This window comes from Syngnathus scovelli, chromosome 12 (genome assembly GCF_024217435.2).
Source record: "Syngnathus scovelli strain Florida chromosome 12, RoL_Ssco_1.2, whole genome shotgun sequence".
Taxonomy (NCBI): domain Eukaryota; kingdom Metazoa; phylum Chordata; class Actinopteri; order Syngnathiformes; family Syngnathidae; genus Syngnathus; species Syngnathus scovelli.
The window spans coordinates 13,261,026-13,279,534 of NC_090858.1; the positions used below are offsets into that span (position 1 = coordinate 13,261,026).

Genomic DNA, 18,509 nt, shown 5'->3' on the forward strand with positions numbered 1-18,509 from the left:
ATAATTTGTCATCACCACACCACAACCAGATGCCACTGGTCTTCCTCTGCTCCTTCCATCACTGCTGGGTGAATTCTGGCATGTCCTGTTAAAGCTTGAAAACAAGTGAATTTGGAAAAAAAATTGTATATCACAATTACAAATTGAAACCTACTCACCCGTTTCTATTTTACCACTCCCCCCTTTGACACATTCACCCAATGTGTCATTACGTATCAAAAGGAACCTGCAAAGCGTCCCCCCTCATCACCACACTCATTGTAGCCAGGCCCGCGGAACCTCTAGTTACCATCTGGGCCCCGGGACCATCACCCCAAGTCCTTGAAACTTGACTGTCCACCACACACACTCGGCAACACAAACAAAAATCATCGCACTCCTGTCAGTGAGCTTATAGCCCGGCTGACAGCGGACATTTGTACACACAAAAACAGACATCAAGTATCAAAATAAAAACAGTCATAAAATGAATCCTGGCGCCCGCGGATCATGTCCTGAAAACCACGTCATCAACAAGTTCATCATAAAAACCAAAAGGGCTAGGGTTAACATATTCTTGTAAATCCAACACAAACTTTCCACGAACGCAATCGACAACCTGCAAGAATGAAAACAAGTTACGCAAGCAACGCGCAATCCGCTCCTTGGCTGGTGGCTGATGCTGCAAAAAAATCAAGTCACACAGAAAAACAAAGCAGAGCGTGCTATTGTCGCAAACACGTTCAAGCGTCAAACAATTGGTCACTGTCCACCTAGTCCGTCACCCCGTCGGGTGAGCTCAAAGTCGTCACACGTCAAATCGTCCAAAGTCTTGCTGTTCGATACTAGTTCTGTCTTGTCTGACCATATCACTGAAATGGGCCTTCTCCATCACACCGTTTTGTTGTCGATGGTGCCCCTGATTGATCATTGAGCCATGGTTCCGGACCCTCCAGTCTGTACCACCCCTTCAGGTGAGAAGAATTTTATCCTCAATTGCAAACACATCACCCCAACTTCAGACCTCTCTGGCCAATCATACTGCGCACACACAGTCATAGATGATCACATGCGCACGCACCCATCCACACACTCGCAGATACACACATCCGTCTCTATCACTCAGCTATTCTCCCACACTAAGCAAAGTTAGTATATTAGTGTGCAGGCAAACATTGACTCCTAATAGTAACTCTTCACATTTGGACATACTTGTCAACATGACCTATTGTAAAATCTCCAATTCAATTTTCCATAAACTCGCCCATCAGATTCATCGCAAATTGTCATATATGTCTGGGGGGGACGACTGTGGGGACCCGCGTGTCAGGGGAGCCTCCATAACCTCAGATTGCTCCTACAAACTCGATCTCTATTAATTATCCTAATTAAATTCAATAAAGATGGGTCCGACTATTCCCTCTGGATTTTTACGTCCTCATTTGGCTCTCCCCCTTTTTCCTGTTGTCTAGCTCAAATATGTTTCTCAGTCTGCTTCTCTTTATTGCCCCTCTTGGCGAGTCTCACTCCCGCCTTTTTTCTCTTCCTAAAAATCCTGCCTGTCACACCATCCAGCACCTCTCCCTGCTTCCTTAAATCGTCACCTATTTCCACTCCTTTCATCCACTCCCTCGCGCGGTCTGCCCCCCTCAAAGCTGCAGCTCCACACAGGGAGCGCCAAGCCCTCTCCCTAGAATGGGCAGTTTTTAATGTAATTTACGTCATTGCTGTCCAGATCTTCTATCCTCAATCTCCCTTGCTGTCAATCCCTGTTAAAATGCCAAAATGCCCCTGTTCCTCTTGACTGAATCCACTTTAGTCCAAATGTCCTATTCTAAAATGTATCTAACTCGACTTCTACTTCTTAAGCCTAACGAGCCAAAATATCAGATCTCGCTCGTTTCTTACCGTTTTAGCCTATTTGTTTTATCCAAATCTGTTCAATCTCTGACTATGATGCTTTTCTCTGTAGCTCTACGCATTATTCAATTTTTTATCAAATCTCCTCAGTTCTGTCAAACTCAGTGCACAATGAAGCTCCTGTCCACCTTGACCCAAGCTCCACCCAGTTTGGTAACGCCATAGCAAGGAGTGCGATTTGGCCGTCGGACACTTCTTTTGCAGCACCTCACACTCTCAAGTTGATGTTCTTTTGTGGTTGCTTCAGAGCCAATCCATCCATCACTCTCGAATGAGTCCGTTGTTCAAATGAGTCCATTTTCATCATTGTGAGCTCCTCCGCTTCTCACTGTCTTTTCTCGTCCCCGAGGATGTCGTCTTTCCTCCGGGGTGTACTTGCCCCCTCCAAGCACAACAACAGTCTTTCTTTGTCCTTGCCAAAGGTCAAAGGTGCCTCAAAGCCAGGCACCGTTTTGTAGTCGTCCACGGCTGCAGGCGGAGTCTCGGGATCGAGTTTCAGGGATCCTGGCACTGAGAGTGACAGACTGGGACATCAAACTTGTAAGACTATTTCCAAATGTAGCTGCTGCCATCAATTCACTAGTGACGTTTGTTTACCAAATGTCAAATTCTCCTAGTATCAGCGATCTCATCTTTATATTATAAGTCCTGCAACTCATCCTATTTCCGAGCCACGTTTATTCTATAGTTCCAATTTAATGCGACAGTACGTTGTGTCTTCAGTATCATTATTCAAAATTAACTCATCGAGGTCTGCGTTCGACATCTTGCCCTGATCTATGTCTTGACGTCTCAAACGTTATTACCTGTGTCATGCTTGCTCAAAAATGTGCCTTAGAATATGGTGCTGTGAATTTCCAATCTCCCCGATCAAATTGGATCCCGCTTCTCAGCTCTTCTTTCTCATGCTCCTGTTAGCCGGCAATTGTCCAAATCAAAAATGTTATTTTCTTTTAACTGTCTTTCTTTTGAACCTCTAAATCTCTCGCGTTGCTAACCTATCTACACCAGGAAACCAATTAAAGGGTATTAAAAAAGGACCCACCGACCACTCCCAATATCTCCTCATTGAACTCTCCTCTGCTTTTTTCTATGTAATGCATTGTTGACCACAAACTATTGACCTACTGTAACCCTTAATTTAATCCCAATCAACAACTACTCCTTCCTTCTCACTTATTTTGTCTTAATCAATTGCTAACTGGTTTAATTTATTTAACGCGTCTGTCTCTATGTCTATTTGCGTATTGGAACTCTTCTACAAATGTAATGTCTCATCTCCATATCAGTTGCCAGTTGACCGCTCCCGACAGGGTCCCTCATTAGTTACGAGTGCCCCCCTTCACTTCCTTCCTCTATCTCATGCCACAAAGGTCATGTCCCAGGCCGCCTTTGTGGCTTCCTGCCGTAAAGTATTGGTGTCGTGGCTTAACTTTCTGCTTAAGACGCACACAAATACACATGCATCAGTATTGTAACGGTTGTCTCCCCTGGTCAAAGGTGGTCAAAATGTGAATTTTGAAAGGGGGGGTGGCCCCAATAGGAAAATGAAAATGTTCAATAAAAATAGAAAAAATACAAAGGCAAATAAAAATGGAGAAATAACATGAAACTTAATGGGGAAACGTGAACAGTCTGAGTGACATGTCTGGTGTGAACGATGAATGAGAAAGAAGAAATGCCCCGACAGAGGCATTTCGTGAAACAGGATAGGATGTCTAGGACATCTCTGATCGACTGTCACGAGAGAAGAAGAATAGAAAAGACCCATAAAACGTGGATTGTAATTTGGCGACAGATACATTTTAGCGGTATGAGTGGGGCAGAAGCACAGATACGATTGAACACTGTTTGCGACAAGAGACGTGCGCCACCAAGCCACCGGAGGCAAAATTCCCAGGATGTGCTGGGATGTTGAGATCGCACCCAATGGCCGTACGGGCCCAGTGCGATTGTTGAGATGTTCGGTGGTGGCATTTGTCTCTGTCAAGGTCGCACAAAAAAGGGAGGCTTGCAGCAGACCGCGATTGGCAGAGCAGAGGAGTAATTACAGTTAGGGTTAGGGGTCGGGTAATTCACACATTTCTTTCTATGATACAACACCTACACACTGATCCGTTGGCAACAGTCTCTCACCCGGTCGTGAACGGGAAGTTGCGTCACTGAGTCGTTCGTTGTTATTTAAGGGGACACCAGCCCATATAACAACGTAAAATACATATATGCATATTGTCATATAAAGCAGTAAACCAAATGTCTGATTTTTATGTTTTAATGGGCAAATATAAAAACAAGGAATAAAACACTAGAGAAGTTTTAACATAAATGTTTATTAAAATAATAATAAATTCACGACTCGTTCGTGAACGGGAAGTTACGTCACTGGGCCGTAAAGTCCCGCCTCCGTCTATCGCTCGCTGCTGATTGGCCGTTCGTGCAGATTCACGAATGAGTGACAGACAGCATTGCTGCTATGCCAGCCGACACACGTTATGCCGACATTGATGTTTTAATTTTGTATTTGTTGGCTTGTAGTTATGCCGACATTGATGTTTTAATTTTGTATTTGTTGGCTTGTAGTTGATGGTGTTATTATACCGAATGTGTTTGTGTTTGAATAAAAGGTTGGAAAAAACCCATAATGCCGACATTTTGTTATTTAAGGGGACACCTTTAAACAACGCAAAACATATAAAGCAGTTAACCAAATGTCTGATTTTTATGTTTTAGTTGGCAAATATAAAAACGAGGAATAAAACACCAGACAAGTTTTAACATAAATGTTTATTAAAAAAAAAATAATAATAATAATAATAATAGTAAATTTCAAACCAGCAATCTAATGTAAAGTTGCAGTAGAGATATTGGATAACAATATGTAAGCGTATATATGCATACACGTTATTTAAATACTACTATAAGTGTTATAAAATAAAGATTACGGTGAGAGACCCTTGCCAATGTATCAGTGTGGGGAGGTGTGGTAACGATTCGGTTAACGATTCTTTTGAACGAATCTTTTGAGTGAACAGATTCTAAAGATTCACTTCACTTAAAAGACCTGGAATGCACATCACTACCACGGATTCTCAATCTCTAGAAGCACGTTCTCTTTTTCAACTATTATCTTGGGGGATACGCCGTCTTTAGAGTCTCCCACGAGTTCCGAAGCCAGATGGAACGATGAAGATTTATTTCTGTGCAAGTATTCGCGGCGGAAGGGACGACGCACGCCTGTACGAACACATCAAGACACTCGGAAAGTTCGGGGAGGTTATGACTGAGCACGTGGGCGACAGCGATCTGAGCCATACAGGTCAGAAGTCACATTTCCAGTTTTTACCCAAAGGTCACGTTAAGAAATTCCCTCGTGCAATATAGTGAGACGCCGAATGCGCCCCTCTGCCATTCATTCATCTGCCCCTCCCGGGTTTCCAAACGGTCCGAGTAAATCAATGCGCACTCGGGTTGTGTTCCTACTGCCATCACGGTAGTCGATTGACGGCAGGCCCAGAATTCCTCACTTTGGGGAATGAGCAATCAGAACAGTTAACAATAAATTGTTGTGCCAAAGTAGTTACCTAGGGTGACCAGGCGTCCTCTTTTCCCCGGACATGTCCTATTTTCTAGCCCCAAAAATCTGTCCGGGGGTATTTAAAAAACTGTCCGGGATTTTGTTCGTCTGCCTCACATGCACAGTACATTGTCAATAGAATTGCCACTCCGTTCCATTTTACTCTATTCCAGGTTTCTCTTAATCGTTCGCAAATAAGTCACGCCCTTCTCTTAAAATCGACTCACCTTGCTGGTGTGTGTGTGCGTGTGTGCGTATGAGGAAGTAGGCGAGTGCATGCCAGCGAGTGTATGCAAACAACGCCGACACGAAAATGCACCTTTACAGAGGAATAAAAAAAAAAAAAAAAATTGCATGTTTTCGCCAGGGTCGTGATGCATATGAAGCTGAGTGCCTAACGTGCAAGGCGTCCTCGAAACGTCCTTATAAATATGAGAAGGTGTCCTCTTCTTCAGCAACCCAAATTTGGAAACCGATGCCGTACGGCAGACAGTACCAGTTTGTTTTCAATAAAAACATGAAAAACACACGTATCAGTATCCCCCCATCATTGTCGTTAATGATTTCATCACAAAACGTGTTTTGCTTTTTCTTAAATGAACACTTCTTACATTGCCATAGTGTCAGCATTTAATTATTTTTCATTGTCATTTTTAACCCAAATATAAATACAAAAATTAGGTTGCTTTGAAAATATTTGAATAATAAAAATGGATTAATGATGATCACAATAAAGAAAGTCCCCTTTGTAATATATAATTATCTGTAGCGTTTATTAAGGAGTTATCATTGTTTTTTTTTTGTGTGTGTGGAATAAATTAAACAAATTAAAGTGTATTCTTATGGGAATATTTAATCCAACATACAACTATTTGAAAATACAAAGTAGGTCCCGGAACGAATTCAATTCGTATGTAGAGGTTTGACTGTAAGTGGAGCCTGCTGGGGCTCCTCCCCCAGCTATTTTGCTACCAGAAAGACAAAACAATGCCTGGATCTGAAACTCTTCTTAACTGAGTCCAACACAACAAATCAAGACCGACCGAGCAAGTTAACGTAACCATGGAAAACGTACCAGACATTGCTGGTTGCCAATTCCAGTCCAGAAAGCTCGGCTCTGCTACGCTGCTGGTTCCTCCCGCGGTAACTTGTAGTTGTACGTCAGTGAAATGTGTCGCGGGTGCGCTGGAGCCGATCCCAGCTGACTACGGGCAGTAGGCAGGGGACACTCTGAATTGGTTGCCAGCGGATTTCAGGCAGTTATGTCGGCCGAACAAATATTTGGCACCACGCAACGACCAGCTTTTGTCAATCCTCTCTCGTTTGGCCGCAGCCAGTACCAGCTGCGGTCAAACGTGTGCGCTCTCTCCATGAGTGTTTCCAGGAGAGGGGTTGGACGATGGATTCATTCACGATCGAGACTTGGACTGGCTCCGACAAGCTGACGGTGGGAATCACCGTCCTTCTCGGTCCCTCTGCAATAATCGTAACTGACCTGACGTCAATGTGTTTTGCTTTTTTGACGACGTGGTGTGACAGCGGTGGTCGCCGAGGTGACACAGCCGTCGCTGGGCAAAGTATTCTTCTTCAGGTAGGCGTGGCCCAGTTCGTAGCCCACGCCTACCTGAAGAAGAAGAATACTTTGTCTCTCTTCCGATCATCATGAGGATGCAGTGAGTGCTTGACTTATTGTCTCGTTGCAAGTATGAGCAAGAAACACCGCAAAAAGGCACAGCTATCTAGATAAATTTGATTTGACTCCGTTCCTGTCACAGAGTTGTCGGCCATGATCCGAGGAGCAAGCGGATGTTGATTATGGACTATTCCGGCGAAGATGATGTGGACGATGTCCTGGAGCACTTCAAGACAAATCCTCATTGAAACAATTTTCCTGCTCGCACGTGTAAATACTGAGGGCGTCCGTCCAATAGATTGTGCAAGTACATAGCGCTCTGACCTATAGCTTTTGATGTTTTTCCACACGTGTGCTGTATACACTGTGACTGGTTCCACAATGCATACAATAAAATGGTCATCCTCATCATTCTTATCAGCAACTGCCTACACAGTGTAATTGGAGTCAGTTAGGCCTTTATTTGAATTAGTTTGAGAATTTCCATCAATTTACAACTCATTGGAGTTCATGGAACCTTGAGGTACTTGATTGGGCTCAAAGGTCACAGACTGCGCCAGCGCCGGTTGACGAGTCGGCAGTGTTCCGAGTGGCTGGCGTTTTGTCTGAACACTGAGCGTGCCGAGCACACAAACCAAAACTGTTCATATCTTCCTTCGTTAGTGCTGCAAAAGTCTCGTGACGCATCAATGTGTGAAAATTCACCAACAATGAAAGGCCCTTCTCGCGTCACCTGAGACCCACCAAGCAAGCGCAAAAGAAATTTCTCCTCCTTCTCAAGTTAAATAGAATGAGCAGAGCCTTTCATCATCATCATGGCTGAAGAGAAAGGGTCAACAACAAAGTCAAGGAGAACAAACTGCCACAGGGATGAAAGCAAAGCAGAGGACGAGTTGCGCAGTCATTCAAGTTGTTAAAACGTTGCAATCAATTTAGACGGGGCCCAATTAAGACCCACCTGCATAGCAACTAAGCTCTTCTTTTCAGACAGACATCTGGTCCGAGCCAACGCTTAGTCACATTCAGCGGCCTCACAAAAGTAACAAGCAAAACAAAACGTGTTAGCCGACAACCATGTGCAAGAAAACAATCAGCACTAACGTGTTGGTTGGCATTGCTTTGGCTTCAACGGCTGACACAGAAGAAGGAAGTGAACGTTCCTTCACACACGTTACTGAGGCACCGAGACGATCGCGTTTCGCTTTTCTTCCGCACGCACGCAGACAATGAGTATGGCTGTTTCCTGAATGTGTGGGTGTGCCCCCATGGTCTTGTGTGTTACTGTTGTTGTCTGTGTAGGTGGTGCACCCCCATCCTTTTGGGGCTCCGGTGAGGCCGTGGAAGCACAGCTGCCGCAAAGGCGGGCTCAAAGTCCAAGAGCCGCGGTGAAATGACGGACAAGTCCCGTGCTAGGCCGTCCGGCTCCTCGCCATCATTATCCTGATCCCGTTGGGCGCCCGGGGCCACTCCGTCTTGGTCCGTATCCATGAGGAGTCGCTCGCTGCCGGTGTACGGACCCCTGGTGTAGGAACGGGGCTCAGCATCCGTGTCCGTGTCGAGGCTGGAGGCGTGGCTTGCAGTCGAGCCTTCCTCGCCGTCCGAGTAAGCCACCCTGGAGGAGCCCCCACCCACCATTGCTGAGGGTGCCATCTTGTCCACAAACATCCGTTGCCAGTTGGCCAGAAGGTCCTCGGAAGAACTGGCAGAGCTGGCCCCCACGCTCGGCGCCTGCGGAGGTGTGTGAGTTCAAGGGGGGGTTGTATACACACATATGTGGGCGTGACAATTTTTCGATTTTAGTCTCATTTCCATTCAACCCAAGTGGTATCTGTATCAACATTTTATTGTGGTCTACATATGTTTGGTGTGCACTGACCTGTGGCGGGCTGCTGAAGGGGCTGGACTGGCTGGAGGTTGTGTCAGCAGCGATGGCGCCGTGATGCTGCGGTTCGCTGCGCGAGGGTGCGGGGCTGGGGGGCACCAAAGGCTGCTCGCTGTGCAGGCTGAGTGAAATGGCCTGGCGCGTGGCGTACGTGCAGTTGGGAAGCGGACTGTTCTTGGGAATCTTCACCTTGTCGTCTGAGGAGAACTCGATGACCTTCCGCCCGGGGTAAAGCGGGTTGGGCGGCGGCGGTGGTGGGTACGGATTCAGCTTGTCGAAAGAGGGTGCGGCGCCTGCCTCCTGGCCCGCGTCCAGCACGCTTTGGCACGAACCGTCGAGCACAGTGTCGTTTTCGGTGCCTGGTCCTTCCGCCGTCATGTCCACATGCACAAAGACGTCCTCGGCAGTGGGCCAGCCGCGGCTGCTGGACTGCGCCGAGTTGAGGAGCAGCGGTTCAGGTTTTTCCAGGACGCGAGCGATCACCGAAGTGGGAACCACGTCGGAAGGTGTGAGACTCAACGTGTCCGGGTCCTGGCCGCAGGGGCTGAGGCTCGGCTCGGGCAGGCTGCTGCTCTTCATGTGTTTTTTCAACATGTCCTGAAGTTCGCACGGCAGCTGTGCCACAGCAAAGCGGTGAGGCCTCGTGCACCCTCTCCGCCCCACCCCCCCTCCCTCCCTCTCCCTCTCCGCCCCACCCCCCCTCCCTCTCCCTCCCTCCCTCCCTCCCTCCCTCCCTCCCTCCCTCCCTCCCGAGTGCCGAGATCAACTCGGCACTCTAAAGCCCCCAAGAGCACTTTTTACTATGCCAACCTAACCAGAGTGACGGGAGGGGAGCAATTCAGAAAATGTGCTCAGCTCAGCCCAAGTGAACTGCTAGATTCATCATATTCTGCGTCATAAGAGGTTTCTGAATCGGATAAAATGATGCTAATATTGCCGCTAGAAACGGAGCTGTCGCTGTCATCTGCCATGTTGTTTGGGTTTGTTGACATCCAGATGTACAACTTGTGACGTCACAGTAATGGCGCCGCCAGTTTGGCTTCGTGCGGGACCCGATCGATAAACTGGCATTTCATTTCAGCTTTATTCTTAGTAATCGGTGTCCATTTTTAATTTCCAATGCGGCAAATGTGTTCACTTTATACATTCTATCAAATTCCGTTCTAATTGAAAAAAAAAAAAAAGGGACGTCTCTAGCCCTTTAAGTGCCCCAGTTTGCAGCTTTTGGAGTTAATTTGCTTGCTACATTCTGTGAGTTCTAGTTCATATGAAGCGCAAGATTCCGTAAAGTGGGACAAAACTGCAGCAAATGAGGCTGCGCTGCCCTTGCACAGGCAAGGAGAGCGCTCTAAACAACCCAGCGAGCGACCTGCCCCTAGGGACATACCAAATGGTCCTATTGCAGTGGGAGCTCCCGACGTCACACACTCGGCCATGCCCCCATTCCCTACCCAAAACGCGTGTGGGCGTCTTGTGAAACTCCTAAGTCAAGGTACCACTGCGCACTAATGCAGACACGTCAAACTACTTACATCAGCAAACTTGTGGTTCCTGAAATGTGACTTGTTGCATTTGAGCAGCTGCACGGCAAGGTTGCAGTCCAGCCGGTAACGTTCCTGATGCACACACACACAAAGATACCAGCTGCTTGAGGTGACCTTGGAGGGTGACCTTGCCATGCTAACGCTGAGTCAACGTGCAAATAATATCGAGTCGAAAGCCTAAAAAATAGAGAAGGGCAAAACTGGCTGGCTGGCGATGGCATCAAGCCAAAATTAGTATCGCTGGTTGCTGATTGGATTCAATAATGGTTGAGAACGACTTCAGATTCCAGAGCTGGAAATGGACGAAATCACTTTTGAACAAACGCACACAGGCTCACTCACGTTGAGCTCCTCTAGACGGTCAATGGTGTTCTTGGCCTCTAGCAGCTTGTTGGTGAGCTCCACCATCTCGCCATCCATCGTCTTCTTGTCTCGCTCCAGCGTCCGCAGCTGCGGGACGGGCAAGGGCAGCGCGTTAGGCAGCGGCCCATCAAGAGAGACATTTGCAAATGAGGAAGGGTGGATAAGGAGGAGAGCTACAAACATCAAGAGGGTCACAATGAGGAAGAGAAAAGGAAGGCTTAGATGACGAAAATAAACCCAACTGCATGGACCCAGGTCTGACCGACGGCAGCCTGATGAAGATGACCACAATTCCATTCGGAGCAGCATGAAAGGCGGGTGGTAAAAAGGATTGTCGTGTTTCTGACACAAATTGCAACCTGATTGGTCAATCAGTGCAATCATCTCAGAAAATGACAGCCTACCATCGAAACATTTCGTAACGAACTTTTCTTTTTCTTCAGCAATATCGCTCAATGCCGCAATTGGCCCGCGCCCAATGTTGGCATGCGACCAAACTGATGGTGCCGCTGAGGAAGTCAAGCTTTTTTTTTGGGCAGCGGCGCACTCATCATCTTTCACGTACGCGCCCTTGTCATCTTTCACGTACGAGAGAAGCGTATCGAACGGCACGAACGGGCCTCCGTGAGTCACTTGGTTAACTGTAGTTGTCAACAATTTTTGACAAGTGGAGGATAGAGCGTTTCTCGGTCGGTTTTCTAAAAGGTGTCGGGGGCCACGGTGGCAAAGAGCCGACAATTTCTGGGGCTGCTCTAGCACAGTTCAGCTCCTTTTGCTCGCCATGCTCACTTGCCATCTTTTGCATTGGGAACCCAAAATGTTCTCAACTCTGGTCGCGTAGTACGATGGTGGCTGTTGCTACGGAGACGGACGGAGAGGGCCACAACATGGGTAGACCAAGTCAATTAATGCCATCTGAAGTAACGTCAACAAACAATTCTTCTCGAGTGAAGGCTGCCACATCATAAGACAAACGAATGAGGGACCATTTTGAGATGCTCCGGGCTGAAATGGTTACCAGAGCATGAAGCTTCTCTTCCAAGTCCTGATTGGCCCTCTGAGACGCCGTGTAGCTGTTTTGCAGTCTGCGGAGGGGGGAAAAAAAAGACCATTGTGCTGTCAGTCCAACCGCCAGGACTCACGCTTTCCCTCCCCAAAAGAAAGCCAGGGTTGCCGTGACAACTGCATGCCGGCTGTGCTAACACACACAAGTACAAATCGGACTGCAGCGCAAACAGGCGTGCCGGACCATTGGAATACAAACAGCGCTTTGTTCCCTCTCAAGACGGTCTCATTTGTGTTGAAAGGAAACAGAATATAGACACGCGCACAACTCGAGTTTGCAGTCTATTTGACATTTGCGATTTCTTTGTTTTCAGAAGCAAATTGCTGCTCCAATAATAGCGTTGAAGTGCAGAGGAGGCCTCACAGAAAAGTGATCTAGATGAGGCATTTTCAGCTATGGCGAGCGGCGAAAGTTTTTACTTGGCGGTCAATGCAAACAAACAAAAGGCCTCACCGGCGAAACTTGTCCCTCATCTTGTCAAGGTCATCTCTGCTGCGGCTTAGCTCCGCCTCCATGTAATGGCGGCTCCCGTCAAACTCCGCCTCCGCAGCCTCCAGCTTGTGGGCGGAGAGAGACAGGCTTCGGCGGAGGTCCTCATTCTGCTGCTGAAGGATTCTGCCCGACAACAAATCATCATTGTGGAGGCGGCAAGCAATCCTGTATAAATCGGCCGCAGGCTCCTTTCGGCTGTCTTGACTCTACTTGTCCACGTCTGACTTGCCGCATTTGAAAACAGCAGCTGTACTTCTGACTCCTCACTCAGTCATGAGCGGAAATGAGCTCTTAATGTCGTCAAGAGGTTTACAGTACCCCGACGGTCCCTGAAGGTTCGAAAAGAAACATCCAACCAAATCCCTGCCTTTCAAGTAACTTAATATTTCCAAGTACAGTGGTACCTCTACTTAGGAACTCAATTGGTTCTGCGATCAGGTTTGTGAGTAGAAACGTTTGTAAGCAGAAGCAATGCTTCCAATAGGAATCAATGTAAAAGCAAATAATACGTGCCGGACTATCCAAAAAGTCACACTTTTTGCCCTAATACTCTTTGTAAAATACACAGAAAACCAAAAGAACAATTTTGTTTTTGCTTTTTCAAACCTTTATAACAAAAACTAAATGTCACTTTATTCTTGACTTCCTAACTCTGCTTAGGCAATATTTTCTACACTTGCTAAAAAGTACCCCAGAGAAGACACAGAAAAAGTCTGGCTAATAACTTATTGCTTCAGTTCAGAAGTCGAAAATTGGTTTGTAAGTAGATACAGAAAAATCGCGAAGCTCCGGTTCATATCTCAAAAGGTTCGTAATTATAGGTGTTCTAAGTAGAGGGACCATTGTAGAAGAAGAAATAGAGGAACAAAATGTGCAAGGCATATATTTTGGAAGGACCTTCATCATAGGTACGAGGAGAAAGGAGCTCATTGGGAACCTGACTTGAAAGGCAGAACACTTGATTGGCGTGTTTGGGATCTTTACTCATTACGAATATTCACTCTAATTATAAATGACCGCAGCCAAGCAGAGGGTGGCAGGGGCAAGGGGCTTCTATGCACGGGTGCGTGTCATTCTCAGGGATTTGGAGTGGGAGCAGGATTGCGTCCTTGCACATGATGTGCTAGTGATCAGCGCTGTGGTGGCTTTCAAATGTCAAGGCGTTGCCGTTAGGCTTCCTTTTGGGTCCTCTGTGTAAGGCCCAGTCACAAGAGGCAGTTTAGGATTAAACTTATCTGCGCGATGAAGGCGAGGTGACATCAACGAGCAGAATCGCAAGGTCATCTCACCTGATCCGGTTCGAGTCCGACAAAAGATCCTGAAAGACAACACAGACAAAAAAGACCGCAGAATCAATCAGATGAACATCATGCTGAAAATCGCAACAGGAGGAGACGAGGGGAGTTAGCAAGACAAATGAGACACCGCTAACACATTTCGCTCTATTAACATGCACTGTCCTTAACATCAAAATGAGGAGCCAGCCCCAAGGACAACATGAAAAGCCCAAAGTTGGAAAAAGGACCTCACCAGCGACAGCTTATAGTCACTTTCTAGGAGGAATGAAAAACTGAAGGAGAATGTTAACATGTACCGTATTTTCCGGACTATAAGTCGCAATTTTTTTCCGTGTTCAGCGGCTTATAATCAGGAGCGACTTATATGTGAAATTATTAACACATATTACTTGATCATTACTTACTATATTATAGTTGATCACTTAACGATTTTTTCACTTTAAACCATATGAGACCGCACTAGGTCTGTGGAATAATTGGAGCCGTCACTGAAAATGAGTCTGACCTCAGCGCCGCATGTACTTCCGGAGTCAGTAGCGGCGTTGTTTACAAGTGACACGGAGGACAAAGATTTCAATGGATTTAATGATTTGGAGTGACGCGGATGATTCGATAAAATTATTATTTATGTTATAGTCATTTGATGTATAGTTATATAGGTCTGTGGAATAATTGGAACCGCAACTGACGATGAGTCCGATGCCAACGCCGCATGTACTTCCGGAGTCAGCAGCGGCGTTTTGTTTTTTTTAAGTGACACAGAGAACGAAGATTTCGATGGACTTAATGATTTGGAGTGACACGGATGGTTTGATAAAATTGTTGTTTATGTTATCATTATTTGATATATAGTTCGTATAGTTATATAGGGGGCGGCTCGGTAACGCACTGGTTAGCACGACCGCATTACAGTTAGGAGGGTGCGGGTTCGATTCCACCTTCGGCCCTCCCTGTGTGGAGTTTGCATGTTCTCACTGGGCCCGCGTGGGTTTTCTCCGGGCATTCCGGTTTCCTCCCACATGCCAAAAACAAGCTTGGTAGGCCGATTGAGCACTCCAAATTGTCCCTAGGTGTGAGAGCGAGAGCGAATGGTTGTTTGTCTCTGTGTGCCCTAAGATTGGCTGACAACCAGTTCAGGGTGTCCCCCGCCTACTGCCCGATGACTGCTGGGATAGGCTTCACCACGCCCGCGATGCCCGTGGGGACAAGCGGTACAGAGGATGGATGAATGGATGGATGGATGGATGGATGGATATATAGGCCTGTGGAATAAATGGAACTGCAACTGTCGAGTCTGACATCAGCGCCGCATGTACTGCTGGAGTCAGCAGCGGCGTTTTTTATAAGTGACACAAAGGACGAAGATTTTGATGAATTTGATGATTTGGAGTGATACGGATGGTTCGATAAACTGACTTGGGACTTTTACTTTTATTTACACATGATGCACTTTCACAAACTTCCAGCTTGCACTGCATATTTATTGGACCAGCAGTGTGTTGATTTTGCATTGTCAATTTTGTTGTTCTGTTTTTCTGTTGGTCTTCCTCTTTTTAAACATCATGAGCTGTTTGACAACTGACAACTGATTTTCCCCAGAGGTGACAATAAAGGTTTCAATCAATCAATTTATAATATAGTTGTTTGAATAACTCTTAATATGTTACATCAGGGATGTTCTCAGTTTTTCGTTTGTTTATGCAACGTTAGCATACCATAAAGTCCCCCCAAAAATGTGACTTGTACTCCGGTGCAACTTATATAGTATGTATGTTTTTCTCTTCAGTATATTGCAATTTATGGCTGGCGCGACTTGTACGCCGGAGCGATTTATAGTCCGAAAAATACGGTATTTAGTTCTTCAAGTTCACACGCTTCTTTTGATACTCATTTGCTTGGAAAACGAATGAATGACTGAAAAAAGTAGATTTTTGATTTGAAAAGGTAATTTTAGAGCTATAATGAAAAATTCCCCTCTGCGTTTCCAAATAATCCTTGGAGCTCAGTTGTCTGTCTAACCCAGGGGTGGGCAAACTTTTTGACTTGCGGGCCGAATTGGGTTCTAAATTTTGACCGGGGGGCCGAACCAGGACCAGATGGATGTAGTGTTTGTGTGAAGTAATATAAACGACCTGTAAAGGTCATTGCATAAAAGGTTTTGGCCTTCAGTAGGTAGTAAAGCGTGGATATTCCCAAAAAGTTTTTTGAAAACAAATGCATTTATTAACAGCATTAAAAAAAAAAAAAATCCCTAAAAAACTGCTATCAGTGATTCTCATAAAATACGACACTGTTATTATGAATAACAGTCTCCATCACTTCAGTGCCTGCAGGTCAGATTAATGAGAGATGTTTATCTTATGAGATCACATCAAACGGCAAACATTCTGACCAAGTATATCATCTTGAAGAATCGGTGAAAGCATACATCCAAATAAAGTAATCAAAGCGGCAACACGGTGAGGGGTATCTGAAAATCAGAGCAGAGTTTTAACTCACAAACACCTGGTAACAGAGGTGAGGAAACGGGAAACACTTCCTTAAAGTAAGCCTTAAGAACTTTACAGGTTAAGATTAGTCACAAACAGGTGGTGCATCAATGTCCTTGAGCATCCTGCATTGTTTGAAAATGAGAATGGTCGCTAGTTTCAATCCCTGCTATTTGTACAGATCATATTCAAAATGCATTTTTTTACAACAAACTTGAAAGCCTCCCCTTCATTTTCAGTGGGAACAGTGTTGTTGGTCTCCCTTTTTTTGCTAGTGTGTCAGTCTGGAGTAAAAGTTGTTGTGGTAATTCTTAGGAGAGATCCGAGGTGTTGGTCCGTTTACCTAGATCTGTGACGGGTTGATGTTCATGTGGCTGAACGTCGCGTACGTCGAGCCAAATTGGCCACTCTTTTTAAAAACTCGGCACTCAGTGTCCACCTTGCTTTTCCTTGGGCGACTCATTTTAATGGAAGGATTCCAGGGGAAGGTTTGTGGGTGGCTTTAGCGTAAAACTGTATCCGATAGCTCGGCGCGCAAATTACAAAAATGCTGTCGTCACAGCCCATGCTCTAAATTCGGCACTGATACAAATAGAGCGCGAGTGTGCCATTTCCGTACTACCGAGTACGTACACGCACTTGTGAGTGTGCACCGAGCTTTCTGACACGGCTTCCGGTAGTAAATGCGCAGGCGAGTGGTTCCCCATCTACTGGGGAAACGCAGTCATTGCAGGCAAAATTACCGAAAAAAAAAAGTTTAATAATACAATTTATTTAGGGTTGGCGGGCCGGATTAAACGGTCCCGTGGGCCGGATGTGGCCCGCGGGCCGCAGTTTGCCCATACCTGGTCTAACCTTACCCCACCCCCTCGGAGCCAGGCCTGGAGGTGGGGCTTGTTGGCGAGCGCCTGGCAGGTAGGCCTGCACCCACGGGGCCCGGCCAGGCCCAGCCCGAAAGGATACCAGCTGTGGGCTCAGGTTCTGTGAGTTGGGCAGCAGCCAAAGGTGGGGACCTTGGCGCTCCGATCCCCACCCACAGAAAAGTTGGAAAACGCCAAGTGACAGTTCTTGCTGCTTGGGCTGCTCTGTCGTTGGGACGGGGGGGGACAACGGCTTGAATTTGGGGACGAGAACAAGGGATGACATGTCTCTGTACTTAAAGCTGGTAACCCTAACCCCTACCTACCTTCACGTGTGACACAACATCCTGTTTTGCTCGAGGACGTCCACCTGTGTTTCCTTGATTTACCTTGGACTTTACATGCCCTGCCCTCTCGACGCGTTTGAGCACCGCCGACCACGTGTCCCAACGCCGCCTGCGCTCGGCGCATGCGCCGTCGGGCAAGCACTTCTCGCCGGGGCGGGGGCCAGTCCTTTGATGAGAAGCCTTCCTGCCCAGCTGTGTGAGGTGGGTGGGGGTTATGACGCGACAGGTGATTTCATCCAGAAAGGTGGAAAAGCGGACCTTCTCTTCCAGGAGCCGCATCCTCCACGCCAAGCGCGGTGAGAGCGAGCCGGAGGAGCTGCGCACAGACTGATCCCTGTCCAGAGAGGGTGTGGGCAGATAGCGGGCGCCCCACTTTGCGCCAGCGTCCAACAGCTCCGCCGCCGTGGACTTCCTGATGATGTGGCAGGTGCGTGCCACGGCTGGGGATTCCGCTTTCTTCAATATGCCCTTGGGGGCAACGGCAGCTCTTCTTTGGTCCTGTCGCTCCACGACGGCACCCCGGCGGCAGTCTTGCCGCCAGCGAGCACGGAAAGACTCTCTCGGCGGGTCGTCGATGGCAAATTCCAAGCTGGACAGTCCGGACACGGAGTTGCTTTTGGACCGAGCCTGAGTGACGCGACGCTGCCATTTATAGCCCGTGGCAAGTGGCTGAAGGGGAGGCGGAGGTGTGTTGAGGGTTTGTTGCTTTACCTGGCTGCCATCCGGCGCTTGTGTCTGAGGGGCCGGCGTGGGCATGGGCGCGGCGGCATGCCGCACTTCGCGATGCTGCGGCGGAGCTTTGCGGTACGGCTTCCTGGACGGCGCCGCGCTGGTCATCCTGGGCCTGGGTCCTTTCCTGTAGGCGATGTCAGAAAAGACGCGTCAAAAGAAAGTATGGCAAGTGTCCGCAAAGTACCAGCGTGACTGGCCGCCGCTCGCCCGCCTCAAATGCAAGCAACCGAGTTTACTCGCTCGTTTGCGCTCCGGGTCGAATCTTGTCACAGCTTATCAGCGTCTGATGTGCCTGTGCGCGTGCGCGCCTCAGGCTGCACATTGATCTCA

At 47.3% G+C, this 18,509-nt stretch overlaps 2 protein-coding genes across 7 annotated transcripts; one reads left to right on the forward strand and one right to left on the reverse strand.

Moving 5' to 3' along the window:
- Positions 1–4,812: 4,812 nt before the first annotated feature.
- Positions 4,813–7,530, forward strand: dnph1 (2'-deoxynucleoside 5'-phosphate N-hydrolase 1). The gene is given in 6 exon segments (XM_049735305.2): positions 4,813–5,215; positions 6,858–6,920; positions 7,013–7,044; positions 7,047–7,146; positions 7,249–7,272; positions 7,275–7,530. Coding segments are annotated over 6 exon segments (432 nt in total). The 5' UTR covers positions 4,813–5,082; the 3' UTR covers positions 7,355–7,530.
- A 17-nt stretch (positions 7,531–7,547) lies between these two features.
- On the reverse strand, positions 7,548–18,302 carry tjap1 (tight junction associated protein 1 (peripheral)). Of its 6 annotated transcripts, XM_049735268.1 has the most exons (11): positions 18,159–18,302; positions 17,706–18,036; positions 17,427–17,639; positions 13,743–13,771; positions 12,415–12,576; positions 11,914–11,980; positions 11,138–11,167; positions 10,875–10,982; positions 10,521–10,604; positions 8,983–9,603; positions 7,548–8,834 (listed from the first exon to the last, which is right to left on the reverse strand). In XM_049735268.1, exons 1-11 carry the CDS (start codon positions 18,215–18,217, stop codon positions 8,385–8,387), a joined length of 2,154 nt encoding a protein of 717 aa, XP_049591225.1. In that variant the 5' UTR covers positions 18,218–18,302; the 3' UTR covers positions 7,548–8,384. The 6 variants fall into 6 exon arrangements, with proteins under 6 accessions (XP_049591225.1, XP_049591224.1, XP_049591222.1 ...); XM_049735267.1 differs by having other exon boundaries at positions 17,490–18,036; XM_049735265.1 differs by having other exon boundaries at positions 17,427–18,036.
- Positions 18,303–18,509: the final 207 nt, after the last annotated feature.